Source organism: Dioscorea cayenensis, chromosome 16 (assembly GCF_009730915.1).
Source record: "Dioscorea cayenensis subsp. rotundata cultivar TDr96_F1 chromosome 16, TDr96_F1_v2_PseudoChromosome.rev07_lg8_w22 25.fasta, whole genome shotgun sequence".
NCBI classification, from domain to species: domain Eukaryota; kingdom Viridiplantae; phylum Streptophyta; class Magnoliopsida; order Dioscoreales; family Dioscoreaceae; genus Dioscorea; species Dioscorea cayenensis.
Window position 1 is genome coordinate 10,213,370 of NC_052486.1, and position 14,834 is coordinate 10,228,203.

Sequence of the window (14,834 nt, forward strand, 5' to 3'; positions counted from 1 at the left end):
TGTTTTTGTTTTTGTTTTGTTTTTAGAAAAGTGGATAACCCATTAAATTTATTTATTAAAAAATTAAGAAAACAATATAAGAAAACAAAATAAAGATGATAAAATAACGACAACAAAAAAGAAAAAACAAAAAAGAAATAAGAATATCACAAAAAGAAAACTGACAAGGTAATCACCAAAGGTGAAATACAAACACATCAAGGAAAGAGCATGAAACAAATAAATACTGAAGAAGCTAAGATGTAGTGAGACAACGATAGCCATTGTGAGGTAACATGGGAACAACTCAATTGCTGAAAAGGAGAGTCGCTGATCAATGTGCTAAAGCATTGGGATTGTCTTCAGTACCAGTGCTTAAGAAATCCAGTGAGCATTTGAGAGCAAGAACAAACTCGCTTGGAATTTGTTGTTGTTGTAGGTCTTGAGTAGTCAAAATCCAAGAAAGGAACATAAATAATCTCAATGATGATTAAAAAAAGAGTAAGCACACATTGTTTGAAAATTCTTCTATTTCTTTCTAACCAAATATTCCATAAAATTGCTTGGAGAAAAAGATCCCACAACACCCATTGTCGGGCTTCTAGGGATGGAATCCAACTAATCCAGACATTAATAATGTACTGAGAAAATATTTGCAACCCATAAATCTGCCTAAAAAAGGACTAAATGCGTTCAGCAAAACTATAATTGAGGAAAAAATTATCAGTGGTTTTGGTAGCACAGTGACATAGGACACATGTGGCCGTGGCACAAAGAGGGTTGGGTTGTGCATTGGACATAGGGAAAAAGGGTTTCAACAAAACAAATATGACGAGAAATATAAACTTTACTATGTTTGAGGATCAAAACACCTATAATCTTTGTGATTTAAGGAATAACCAAGAAGACACACGGGATGGATTCACATTTAAGTTTGTCTAATCATGTGGAACCAAGAGAGGGAAAGCAAGTGCATCCAAAAATACAAAGGTGGGGTAGGTAAGGTTTTGTGAGGTAGAGAGGTTTTCATGAGGGGATTTATGATTGAGGATAGGTGTGCGAAGAAGATTGATGAGGTAGACGACAGTTGAAAAGGCTTTGAACCAAAGAGGTTTGGGTAGAGATGCATGAACAAGCAAAATGAGCCCAGTTTCGGCAATGTGGCGAAGTTTTTGTTCAGCAAGCTTGTTTTATTGAGGTGTGAGAGTACAAGAGATACGATAGGATATACCATAAGTGGATAAGTATTGAGCAGAGGAACCCTTGATAAGTTCATTGGCGCCATCACATTGGAACATATTAATGTTGGTGGAGAAGAAATTTTCAGTTAAGGTTTTGAAAGTTGAAATTGGTGAAGAGCTTGTGATTTGTGAATTAGAGGATAGATCTATGTGAAATGACTAAAGTCATTAATAAAGATGATAAAGTAACAATAACCATATAGAGAAAGAGCTGGGGATGGTCCCCATATATCATAGTGAATTAATTGTAAGGGTTTTGTAGACTTACATGATTATATATGACCTAATTGTTGATGTCAAATGTCAGATAGAACTTAACGAGTAGATAGAGCAATGGAATTATTGAAGGTATGGGTAAGTAGCATGGGATAAAGATTGCCATGGATTTTTCTCGTGAGAAGGGGTGTCTTGGTTTTTATGTCCTTCACAACTATCAGTGACAAATTTGGCAACCGATAGAAGATTTGCGGTGAGTTGAGGAACAACTAAGATATCACGAAGTTAAAAAGGTTAGGGACTTTTGTGAGTGTTAATATGTCAATAGAAGTTATAAGAAGAGAATTATCATTTGTGATGAACACTTGAGTTGGACTGTCCTACAACTCTACGGATTCTAGCAATTACGAGTTAGGGGTTATGTGGCTTGTTGCACTTGTGTTTGGTAGCCATTTGGTAATGTTACTTGTGGTGCAAGGTTGGCTATTGTGGTTATCTTCAAGACTGATGGCTGAAAAGGCATTGTGAAAATTAGTAGGATTAGTGCTAGGATTACGGTGGTATTTCGAGAGTCAGAGTAACAAAAACGACATCTAATAGTAGTATGGCTTGTTTTGTGACAGATTTGACATTTAGGAGGGGTGTGGGTGTAAGATATCTATGGGTATGGGTTTAGGTTGGTGGATTGATGTGAGGAGGTTGGGCTAAAGGATTGCGATGTGGTGTTTAGGTGCAAAATAAACTAAGTTTGGGATAGATGTAAAACAAAAAAAAAAGTGGGACGAGTAGTTCTATAGGAAGCATTGAGTCCTCTAGATGTCTAAGTGTTGCCTCATTGACCACTGTATCCACCATATCTGTCACCAGGAAAAGGGGTCGTTGTGAAAGCTACTTCAGAAGACACGCTACTACTTGAGTGATAAGCAACAAAGCTCTCATAGTCTAACCAGATCCATTAAGTGCAACAAGGACCAGGTCGGCGTCTGAAATGGGATCACTAATTGTTGCAAGATTTTCTATAGTGCTAGAAAGGGTAGATAGTAGTCTTCGTAGACCTTATCTTGTTTTTTTAAATTTTATTATTTATTTTTTCATAAAGGACCCACCAATCCCATCCTTTTAATTATCTCCACTGTTAAAACCCATGCACCTTATCGATTTGACATAGCCAATCTCAAAGATGCAGGTTTACATGAGTAGCACTCACAAACTCTAGAAGCCACACTCTATTTATCCCTAAATCATAGATTCTATTTGTCATCTATCTTCAATAGATATAATTTTAAAGCCATTGAGATTCCCAAATAAAGCCCCAAATCAATCAATCTTGTGTTTTTGCTTATTACTTCATCCTCTCCATTGATTAATATCGATTAGCCGAGGTTTGATTCCGAGTTGCCCTCAATCATTTCGATTGAAGCTCTATTGGTACAGTTTTCATGTTCGTAAGATTTAATTATTTGTGCTAGTCTGAATTACATTTGCATTGCTTGAGGTTTTGCTTCCTAATCTTTGATTTAGAGTCTAATATTTATAGTCGATTATAATATGCTTAGCCAATATTGCTTTACTCAGTCATGGTGCTTCCTTGTGCTTTTCTTTGCCTTTGGTTTTCAAGATTACCTTTTCTTGTTCGGAGTCCTGATGTGCCACCCATAGGATACTACTCGATCATTTAAACTATAGAGGATGTGACGATTCCTCTATCCATGGAGGTTTGAGTTTTTGTCTTGACACCTTTCTTCTCTTAAAATATTTTATGTTGTTCGTGTCAATGGAATTATTAATTGATTTCATTTTATAAGTTATAGATTTTTGTTATTGAAATAGCAAAAATACCTCTTCAATTTCAAGGGTCTTAGAGGTAGAATTTGGAGGAAAGTAAAATAAGAAAGTTGTAGAGTTAATGTTAGCTATGAACTTCCAAAATTTCAAATTGTATGCATTTTTAGTTTATGAGATACAACCCTATTATTATACTTGTCTCGGAAGAGTGTCTTGCATAGAATCTGAAAATTGATTGATATTTTCATGCCCTTGGCGATTGAACTTAGTATAATGCAAAATAAGGAACTTGTTCCTTTCTGAGTTAGTTGATTGTTAGTAAAATATCATTACTTTTGGAGATGTAGGTTGAGAGATATGTATGTTTAAAAGGGATATGATTGAATTATAAGTCTACAAAAATAACTTGAGATTCAATTGAATGCTATAGATTGAGTGGTACTCTAAAATTGTGAAATTCAGATGTGTCATATCCCTAGGTGTTTAGTTTTCTTAGAAGCAAGAATTTTATAATTTAGGAAAGGATAGGTAAAGTTATGCTAGATTTAGTCATCAATGGTCACGAGGGTTAATGAGTCTTACTTGAATCATGCATATGTTGATCTTCTTATGTATTTCTATTTTAGTCAGTTTCCTTTGAGAGTGTACTACATGTGTGATTGTCCAAGTAGGGAGAAATTTTTCTCACTCTAGTTGGGTGTATAAGTGATAGGCTCCAACTTGGTAAAGAAAAAGGAGATCCAGATGATGGTGCAATCTTCACAGTGTAGGATGTAGGTTGAGGGATAACTAGTTGCGAACAGCCGGGATGGATGCGACTCCTACATTAGGGAGAGATGATCCGAAGCTTCAAAAACTCTGACCCGCTGTCCAAATAATCACAGAACAACAAATCGGAAACTAATCTATACAAAAAGCCCGGAAGCGTATAGCACGAATTAGGAGAAAGCTGAAACTTTCATCTCTCGAATCCGGGAGAACTCACCAGAACAATGGTAGTAAGACAACTCTTATTTTGTGAATAATAATCAAAGTTTAATACTCCAATGGAGAAGGTACAAGGCTATTTATAGCAGACTTAAACTTGGGATACAAAAAAAAAAATTTTATTAAAGTTGGCTAGGCAATCAATCTAAAAATAGTATATTAAAATTTGCTAGAAAAATAATCTAAAAATAGGAAAATAAAATTGGCTAGAAAATCAATCTAAATATAAGAATAGTATCCACGGTTACTGTAGCACGAGAATATGGCAGGTGCAATCTCTCCATCTTTAAACTTGGAATACTTGATTTCCTGGTTGATTGGGATTTGGTTTTGTTTCCTTTCAGAAATTGGGTTGGTTTAGGAAAGAGATATTTTGGGCTGATTTGCCATAAAAGGAAACCACATCTCCCTCTATTTGTGTGGGGCCAGCAAAGATAGGCACAGTTTTCTTCTTGGACATGCACGTGAGTGTGAGGCCCACATGTGGTGTAGCCCCAAATGCTTCTCTCTTGCTATCCTCTTGTTTCACTAAGTCTGGAATTATGTCCTCACTTACAGTGCACCTAAGTACAATTAAGGTAGAAGAATTAGAAACACCACCATATCAATATAATTTAAGAATAAGCTTAAATTAGCGTTCACCTGGTTTTGGATATGTTTAGCATGACTTCATGTAATTAGTCCTTGATATGCTTCGTCTTCTATACCATGTGAAGTATTACTATCCATAGGTGGTGTAGTTGGCATGGGCGTAATGTCCTCATCAATAAGAATCCAACGTTGTGTGTGCCATTATGATATTATTGAGCCTACTATGTTGGGTTCTTTATGTAGTGTTTCGCTATTTTGTCTATCTATTCTAAAACACCATTCAGTCATAAGGCTAGTACAAGCTCTGGAAGGTAAGGGTAAGTTATGTTAGCTTAGCACTCCTTTCAATTTTCATGAAGAGATGTTTTATATACTTGGAATTCACTCTCTATTATAAAGTAATTTGAGGAAGTTTAACTTGTCATTGAGAGTATTCTTGGATGTTAGCTAGGCAAGTAATACTACATATAAATCAGTTATTAATAAATTATAAAATTTTGATATTTATGTATATATTAAATCTATTTTTTCTTTTTGCTATTTTGACAATCAAAATTTTTGTTACTTATTTATTGCTAATTTCTTAATCTATTGGTTTATTTGGTCATTTATTTATTGGGAATAACTAGCTTATTTTCTATTTAGAAATGGGATCACGCTGAATTTTCATGTGTTTCTACTTAAATAGAGATTTAAAAAGTTTTGGATTATATTTGATATATTATAAATCATTATCTCTGTAAACTCCTGATGTATCTGATTTCCAAATATATGCTATGGACATCAAACTATTTTGAAATAATTATTTCTAGTCTCCTAATAAACTTTGTGATAACCCTGTTATGGAGGGTCAAACATTGACCATGTCGACAAGCACCTCCGTAAAAATTGAGACTGTAATTTTTTATCGTTCTGTCTGTGAAACAATAATGGCCTCTAACAATCTGGCTTGTGTCACTAAGAGTAAACATATGACTTCTGAAACTCTGACTCGGGCCACCGAGTATAAATAAATGATTTCTAGTATTCCGTTGATAGTCATAATTTGAAAGGCATATACTTTGATATCTTGTTAAGTTTTGACACGTTTTTTTTGTTAAATTTCTTGATTTTAAATGCTATATTTTCATAAATGTTATACTATGGATTATTGTCTATATTTTGGTATCCGAAATCCTATAGTCTGGTGTAATCCCAACTATATTTAGTGGTTTACCTACTGAGATGTCAAGTTCATGAAATTATTTTTCCCCCTCTAAGGTTAAAAGTAAGGCTATGAGAGGTTAGCATAGGGATGTCAAGTGTCACGATTCGTAGTTTAGTTTGAATAAGCTGCTATCTTTTGTTTTTTTTATATGTCTTGAACTTCATTATGTTTTCCTTAAATAACTTGTAATTTCAAACCTAGTTATATTTGTTTAAAGTATGTTACTTTGGTTTTATTAGTCAAGATAGCATGTATTAAAATAGGTTCTAAGGCTTTGCATACCTACTAGATTTTCGTCATGTGAATATGCAGCAGTTTACCAGCACATTGGCCTCCTGGCGTAGTAAATTCTTCAATCTAGATGGAGTAATCTCATTGAATGGTTGTAAGGAAGAGTGACATACGATGAAAAGGAGTTGCACAAATTTGAAAGAGAAAAACCACCTTGAATGTTAACATTTCTTAAGTTAAGATTTTAAAAAAAAAGAAGCATTTATTGAATTAAAGATTACAAATGAAATTTTATAAGTAAATTAAAATCTTACATTTTTCTTGAATTTTAGCACAAACAACACACGTACTGTAACTAATATGATATATATTTTTACTAAATTCCTTGTTTTTATTTCCAAAATTCAATTAAAATAGGAATTTCACAATTCAGTCTTTTTAAAATTTTGTAAAAAAAAGAATAAAATTACTAAAATACTCATGTTCTTGATTATTTACTGGAATACATATTTTGGGGGAAAATGGAAAAACTTTCATGTTCTTAACGTTTTTATTTTTATTTTAAAAAAAATATAGAAAACGAGAGAAGCTCTCTGGTTTTCTATTTTTTTTTTTAATTAGTTTCTCCCGTTTTTATGTTTTTTTTTAATTTTTTTAATAATAAAATTAGAAAATGGGGGGGATTCTCCCCAGTTTTCTTGGTTTTTTCTTAAAAAAAAATTCTTAACAGGCAAGCATGGCTGCCAGAAAGAGTTTTAATTTATTTTTTAAATTTATATTAGAAAAAATATTTAATTTTTTTTTTACGCTTTATTTTTTTTAATACAAATCTCGAAAATATTAGAAAATAGGACGGTCAAACTTGCACTTGTCAAAAATTATTATGAAGTACTTAGTACAAAGTAGGACAGTCAAATTTGTATAAGTAATTAGTACAAAGTAGGATAGTCAAATCTGACCGGTTAGTACTTTATAGAAAGTAGGAAGGTCAATCTTGCACTGGTCAGTACTTGGTATAAAATAGGATGGTGAAACCTACATTGGTCAGTAATTAGATTAGTCAAACCTGCACCAGTCAGTAATTAGTACAAAGTAACTTGGTCAAACCTACGTCGTTGGTCAAGCCTGCACCAGTTAGTTATTAGTACAAAGTAGGTCAATAAAACCTACACCGGTTAGTAATTAGTACAAAGTAAGATGGTCAAACTTTTTCTGGCAAAATGGATGAAATGTGATCACTCTGTAATCTTAAGAACACAATAAAAAATTATCAACAGAAATCCTGTACACGTGTAAGTATAAAAATACTGGACAATTAGAAGTTAAAATAGGACTATAAGGATGAAAAATGAGAATGGAGAAGATGTGGTTGAAGCGGGAGGTGGGGATTATATAAGAAAAAAAAAAATTGCAACAGTAAAAAAATTTTTAATGACCGCTAGAAGAGTGATTAACGGATATATATATATACAGATATTATATATATATATATATATTTATATTTATATATATATGATATTTTTTTAAAAATAAAAAGTGGAAAACGAAGCATCTCTCCCATTTTTCAACTTTTTTAAATAAAAAATGAAAACGGGAGTGAATATCCTGTTTTTTACTTTTTATTTATTTATTTATTTTTTTAAAAACGGTAGATGCTCTCCCATTTTTCATATTTAAAAAATAAAAATAAAAGAAAAACAAGAAAATTTTTCTGTTTTCTCTCAAAATACGCATTCTCTTAAATAATCTAGAGCGTGTCTATTTTGGTTATTTTTTTTAGTTTTTTTACAATATTTTTTAAAAAAACCACACAATTCTACATGAAGATATGCTAAGCATGTGAGCAATTTGGTTGAAAGATGATTTGAAGCAGATATCTCTTTTGGTTAATTAGTTACTTAAATTTACACGAATAAATTTTTTCTTCAATTAGTTGGGACTGCCCTCACCGCAAAAAGACGTTAAAGTGTACTAAATTCAAATTCCACTGAACATATGTGGTGGTGATAAGCCCTCATTGCAAAAGAGGTTAATGCGTACTAAATTCAAATTCCACTGAACATATGTGGTGGTGACAGATCCCCACTATAAGCATGGGTTTGCTATGCACAACCCCACGTCGGTGAATGATGGCACATAGGCCAAACGATCAATTTCCAGTCAATGCACACATCTATAACTAACTGCACTTGTCGCAATTGTAAATTAAAAAAAAAATTGTTATACTTCCATACATGGTCATAAGTTGTCAGGTCGAATATCCACATGTGGTGCACTAATTATTAAACATGTATATGTACCACGTATATACCTGCAATTTGATTGTAAGATGATTCAACCATAAATGCTTTTCTTATTCTAAAATGTAACTTTTGTTAATTAATTATTCAATTCATATGAGTAGTTATTTCTCAACACCACACACGCACAAGCATACATTTGTGTGAGCATGCACTCTTTGAGTCGTTATATCTCTTTGTTCATCCATTATAATTAATTAAATACCAAGAATATATATATATATATACAGAGAGAAAGAGAGAGATGATCAATAGTTCTTCAACTACCTTGATCCCACTTCTTTATAAATGATGATAATTAAACACTCATCCTTTCATATCATCACAAATTAGAGCTAAGTTAGTGTTGGTATTGTTCTTCATTGTGGTGCATCATTCTTGTTCTCCTTAGCTTCCATACAAAATCAAAGAGTTTGCGCTTACATTGAAAATATTACTGTTGTTGAAGTTACAGATGAACAAGCCATAAGAATGAGTGATAAATAAAAGTATGGGTGATATGGATGAATAATGTGATTAATTTCTAGTCCAATCTTTATAAACATATATTGAAATCCAAATGGTATGTTGCCTTCTTATGTGATAGAGTTGGTGTTGTATATTCTTATAACAACTATACCAATTTCTGATAAATGAAGTGAAGAATAATAATCATTATTTTGTTTTAATACATTATTTCCAATATTTAATTGCTACAATATATATATATATATATATAAGTAAATTATCTATTATTCTCAATACTTGAATGTTTAGCCCATGCATGTTTAATTACCTAATAGTTTTCAAACCCTCTTACTCGGAGTGAAAATTTCCTATCATGAATTAGCAATGCTTTGTCAACATTAAGTATATGATTGAAGTCTAATAATAATAATAATAATTAAATAAACACTATCTGATCTCAATAGACAAGGATCAAACATCAGTAGTCAATAATTTCAAAAAATTCACCCAGGCATGCAAGTAACAATCCTAGGTAAATTTTTTTATAAGGCATCAAACTATGATTCTTTTTCATTTTAGGAACCAAACTTCAATTTGAATCAAAATAATTACTCATCTTTAATTTTATTTCACATAGTAGTCACTTGAAATATTCCAGCCTAATTTTAATAATGTGATAGAAATTCCCTGTCAGTAAATAAGCTAGAATTGTCAGCTAAGCAGGTAGTGTGTCATGTATGATAATAGAGAATTTTCGTCATGTACATCATTAAAAATAGGCTGGAATTTCTCAAGTAACCACTTTGTGAAACAAATTGAAGCTGGGTAACTATTTTGATTCAAATTGAAGTTTGGACCCCAAAATGAAAAAGGACCATAGTTTGGTGCCATATTAAAAAATTTACCCAACAATTCTAGACATCAGTCATAACCAAAATGAATGACTAACCCGTATTATCATGTCATCGATATGTAGGCGAAAACATCTTCATGTCTGGCATGCCATGTACACAACTGAGACTATGATCACCAACTCCCTGAAGATATTCCATGTTTCTTCTCCTTTACTGTGTGATGTGTTCTCAGTATCATCGAATATTTTGGTAAACTATGCTCAATGAGAAGAGATCCAAGATTGGTGAGAAAGTTATCGTCCTTCATGGCTTTCATCAGTAAACTCTAATCACTGCCACAAAAAGTGGAACTTTTTAAGACAAATTTTCCTACAGGAGGAGCCTACTACAAACACAAAGCATGAATTGTGCTTCGTCTTCAAAAATTAAGTTTTTCATGTCAAGAAACAAGCTTTTTTTTAGTTCCAAGTACTTCGTTGGTTGAGGTTTCTGCTTAACATTAAAGCTAGAAAAAGAATTTCTTCTAACCAACTTTCAATTTCTCCATGGCTGGAATTGTGCTTTAAGAAAGTTAGGGAACTATGAGAAGAAATGTCTTGATAGCATACAGCAATAGCCGTATAAAGTGATGCAACTACTAATGTGGTAAACGCACAAAAAGTTTTGATGTGTCATCTTATCGGTTTATTTACCAAAGAGAAGAACAAATAGCCAGGGATATCTATGTTCATGCATATATATCTGATGTCAAGGTCCTTTCAACTGAATCGTTTGTTTTCGCAACACAACTTGCTCATATTTTAATAAGTCTTTACAAATTGTTCACTCTGAAATATAAATCACCAGCTAATCTCCTAAAAAAAAATATTCAAGTTCACCTGTCTCCCTATATTTTTCCCCCTCTATACCTAGTTTGACATAAAAAGCACAAAAAAGAGGAAAAAGAATATAGCAAGGTTTATGATAGTCATGCACTGTATGACAATCACATACTTTAAATTAGCATTGTAATGTGATGCTAATATAAGAAAAATGAATTGAGATGAAATAAGCGGTTAGTTAAGCTTACCTGTTATATTGAGGCATTCTGATCATCCAGTATCATCTATGTGCCAGTGCAATGATTCCACAATTCACAGCATGGTCAATTAATAAAAACACATGTCACTAGGAAAGTGATTAGCTAATTTGCTTGTAATTGTGTGACATTCAGCCTTATCTTGTGATCCTCAAAGATAGTCAGAGGCACTTTGTGAGTGCCATTTAGATAAATATTAACACCGCATTTGCCATCTTTACTCATCAATAGATCCTTACTCTCTCCAAATTCGTGTTTTTCCCATGTGGTCTAGTAATGTATTCTTTGCCTTTGCCCCAGTGATTTTTATGATTTGTTACGAACGTCTGGAAGATCTTCTCAAATTTAGGATCATTAGGGAACCTCTTGGATTTCATTTCATTGTAAAACTCCAGAGCTTTTGGAATCCACCCATGCCGTATCAAACCCTCAATAAGTTGTGTATAATGTGAAGAATCAGGAATAACGTTGTACCTCCTCATCTCAGTCCACATTCTCAATGCATTGCCGCATTCATTCATTCTGATAAACTTATTAAGAATCAATGAAAAAGTGCAGCTATTGGGACCACGACCAACATCGCTCATCTTTTTTATGAGACGCAAGGTACCGTCTATGCTATCGACCTTCGCAAACGCATGGTAGGTTTGAATAGTTGGAGTGATATTCCTCTCAATCATTTCATCCATTACTCGATGAGCTTCCTCCAGCCTTTGGTTTTCACACAATGGATATATCATAGAGTTGTATGTTCCCACATCTGGCTCCAGACCTTCTTGCTTGATCTTATCAAATATATTGTGTGCCTCTTTTAAGCAATTTTCTTTGGCAAGCACATAGATAAGTGCATTGTAGACGACAAGACTAGGAACCCACCCTCTCTTCTTCATTTCATCATAAAGCCTGAGAGAATCAAAGAGATTGCTGACTTTCGAGAAACAAGAAATCATGTGGATATAAGAGGTACCATCCGGGGTAATGCAGCAATTTGACATTTCTCTCCACACTCTTTTTGCTTCAACTATATCAACAATGATATTGCACCAGCCATCGAGAATAATGTTGAAGCTTTCGGCTTCGAGTGGATAAAATTTGCGGTTCACAAGCAGCAGCTCTTCAGCCTCCTCAACATTCTTGTTCTTGCAAAGGGCACTGAGAAGGGTGTAGAACACTGTAGAATCTGCAGCTATTTTGAATTTCTCCATCGCATGGAACGTCTTTATAGCCTTGCTAGGTTCATTTGCTGCTGCATACCTGTGAATGAAAAGTAATGATTCTTGAACCAAAAATAATAAACAAAGGAAAACACAAGACAAGGTATATACGTGAACATTTTGTGAGCAGACTTCTCAAAAGTAAATTATAGACAGATCACAATAAAGACTTACATAAAATGAGTTCAATTCTGTACATAAAACGTGACAACAGTTATAGATACAGAGCACCTATTGTTTGTAACAATTACTAAAAAAAATTAGGTAAGAAAGACTATGCATACATTTTGCTGAAAAATAAGTTGAACAAAAGAAATGTAAAAATTAATTCAATCATGCAAAAACAAGATGAATTCTGTTTTATGTATGGACATATACATTGTTATTGAGCTGTTGATTCTTGTAAAGGAGGAAAGGACCAACAAAGTATAACTATATTATTCTAATTATGTGATAAAAAGAAAGCACAAGTACAATAAGAGCCAGTAACCCAAGTTCTGGAAAATCATGCATGTAATTTTAGTAACAGTCGACACTCAAAAAAGTTCATAATTACCAATACCAACTATAAATATCAACTAAATCACCAAACAGTAAAGCATAAGCAATAGAAACATCTAGCACAAGGACAAAAATCAAGAGAAGTTGCCTTTTAATGTAGACCCAAAACCCAAAGTGCTGGAAATCAAAGCTGTAATTCTACTAACAATTAATAATCAACATTCACAAAGTTCATAACAATTTCACTACCAACAAATCTATTAAATTATAATTTCATCAAAACAATCCAAACTGAATCACGAAATCAAAATGCAGAAAAGACATAAAAAAACAACAAGGGCAACAAGTCACCTTTCCATCAACACCACAATTGCATCGCGGTTAAGAATGGATCTCCTGTACATCCTTCTCACCACTCGCCATGCCAAATCAAACCTATCATGCTTCCCCAGCACCCATATCATCAACCTCCACGCCCAGAGGCAATCCAAAACACACTCAGAACCCCAAAGGAACACCAGAAACGCCGACTCCCAATCCCATCTCAGTTCCCACAAAGCCAGGCGCACCAAACACTCGCTAGGCTCCGATCCAAAGGAAGCCCTAATGAATTCCAACGCCTCCTGCTGAGATAAAGCCTTAGATTTGGACTGGGAGATGAGATTCAGGAGGATCGGGAGCTGAGGATCGGAAGAAGAGGTGGCGGGTTCTTCGAAATCGGAATCAAAATCGGATTTTGAGGATTTGGGAGGAAGAAAGGTGGGATCTTGGAAGAAGGTTTTGGGAGATGGATTCAAAGGCGGAGTCTTTGGAGGAGGAGAAGAAGAGTGGAAGTGGGTGAGATGGGGAGGGTGAAAATTTGGATGCAGGAAGACAGAAGGGAAGAAGGAATGAAGGAGTTTGGTTCTCCTTTTCAAGGGACAGAAGATGAGTGCCATCAAAGAGGGTTTGAGTCATTAAAACCTCAATTTATAGTGCATGATTTTAACTTTTTAAGATGAAATTAAAAATATATAATTTTTATGTTATTTTTTAAATTTTTTTATACAAATAAACAAACTAGTGCTTTATAAAAAAAGATTTTTAAAAAAATTAAGAATAAAATAAAATGGTCTAGCAGTGGGCTAACATGATAAGATGAATACTAGAAATATTTCACACAATGTTACGTGTGAAGAAGCGCTGCACGAGTGTGGCAATTTATCCGATACTTGATGAGCAACTATACAAACAACTAGCAATACCATAATGAATAGACAATGCAAAGACAATATATAAGCATTTACACAAGAACAAATTAAGAGACATCAAATTTAACATGGTTCGACTAAAAATAAGCCTACATCCACAAGAGAACAATATTTCACTATATCATGGGAAATAACAGGAGTTTAAGAGCACAAAAAATAAATATAAAAGCTACAAAAGGATTACCAAGCTCTATGAACTTAATCTCACCTCAAAAGCAAGGATCTTACCTTGCTTTAATGAGATCAAGCAAAAACAAGAGCTCTCATCTACATCTTTTTCATTCTTTTCACTCTCCAAATATAAGAGAACTCACCCTCTCTCTCTCTCTCTCTCTCATTACACAACATACAATAAACATAACCCTATATAAATAATAGAGTAATCTAGACTGTTAGATAAAAGAGATTAAGATTTGGCTTCATCCCAATGATCAAAATACATCCCAAGGATATCAAGCGACTATATATAAATCCCCTACTTAAAGAAAAATCTTCAAGTAAGCATCAATGAAGCATTAAGCATTGTCCTCCAAACATACGGGTTATGTCGCCACTAACTCGAAAAGCCTCCTATAATGAGAGGTATTCTCCATAGGCACAAACGTTGTCAACAAATCCGCAAAGTTGTCATTTGTGTCACTACAAAAAAATTACTGTTTGGAAACAGCATTTTCCGTTTCCAATCAGTTGCTAATTTAGTTTAGAAAAGGATTAGAAATAGAATTTATCTGTTTCGAATACCTTTGTTTCTAATTTAAATAAAAACAGGAAAATATTCCTTTTCTAAATTTATAAATGGATTAGAAACGGGAAGCAATATGTTTATAACTTATGAAAAATTAAAACGGAATAAGGTATGTTGCTAATCCGTTTCTAAATTCCGTTGTAATTCCGTTTCTAAATTTAGAAACCACCATTACAAAATTAGAAACGAATCCCAAAAGGAATATTTT

General features: G+C 33.4%; 1 protein-coding gene across 1 annotated transcript; it reads right to left on the bottom strand.

Moving 5' to 3' along the window:
* Nucleotides 1-9,445: 9,445 nt before the first annotated feature.
* Nucleotides 9,446-13,569, bottom strand: LOC120278504 (pentatricopeptide repeat-containing protein At1g80880, mitochondrial). The gene is made up of 3 exons (XM_039285288.1): nt 12,983-13,569; nt 10,908-12,170; nt 9,446-10,170 (listed from the first exon to the last, which is right to left on the bottom strand). The coding sequence occupies exons 1-2, from the start codon at nt 13,567-13,569 to the stop codon at nt 11,141-11,143; spliced, it is 1,617 nt and encodes a 538-aa protein (XP_039141222.1). The 3' UTR covers nt 9,446-10,170; nt 10,908-11,140.
* Nucleotides 13,570-14,834: the final 1,265 nt, after the last annotated feature.

Coding starts and splice junctions, on each gene's coding strand:
- LOC120278504 (XM_039285288.1), bottom strand. CDS start 13,569: ATGGCACTCATCTTCTGTCCCTTGAAAAGGAGAACCAAACTCCTTCAT. Junction 12,171..12,982: donor ATTGTGGTGTTGATGGAAAG/GTGACTTGTTGC, acceptor TTTCATTCACAG/GTATGCAGCAGCAAATGAAC.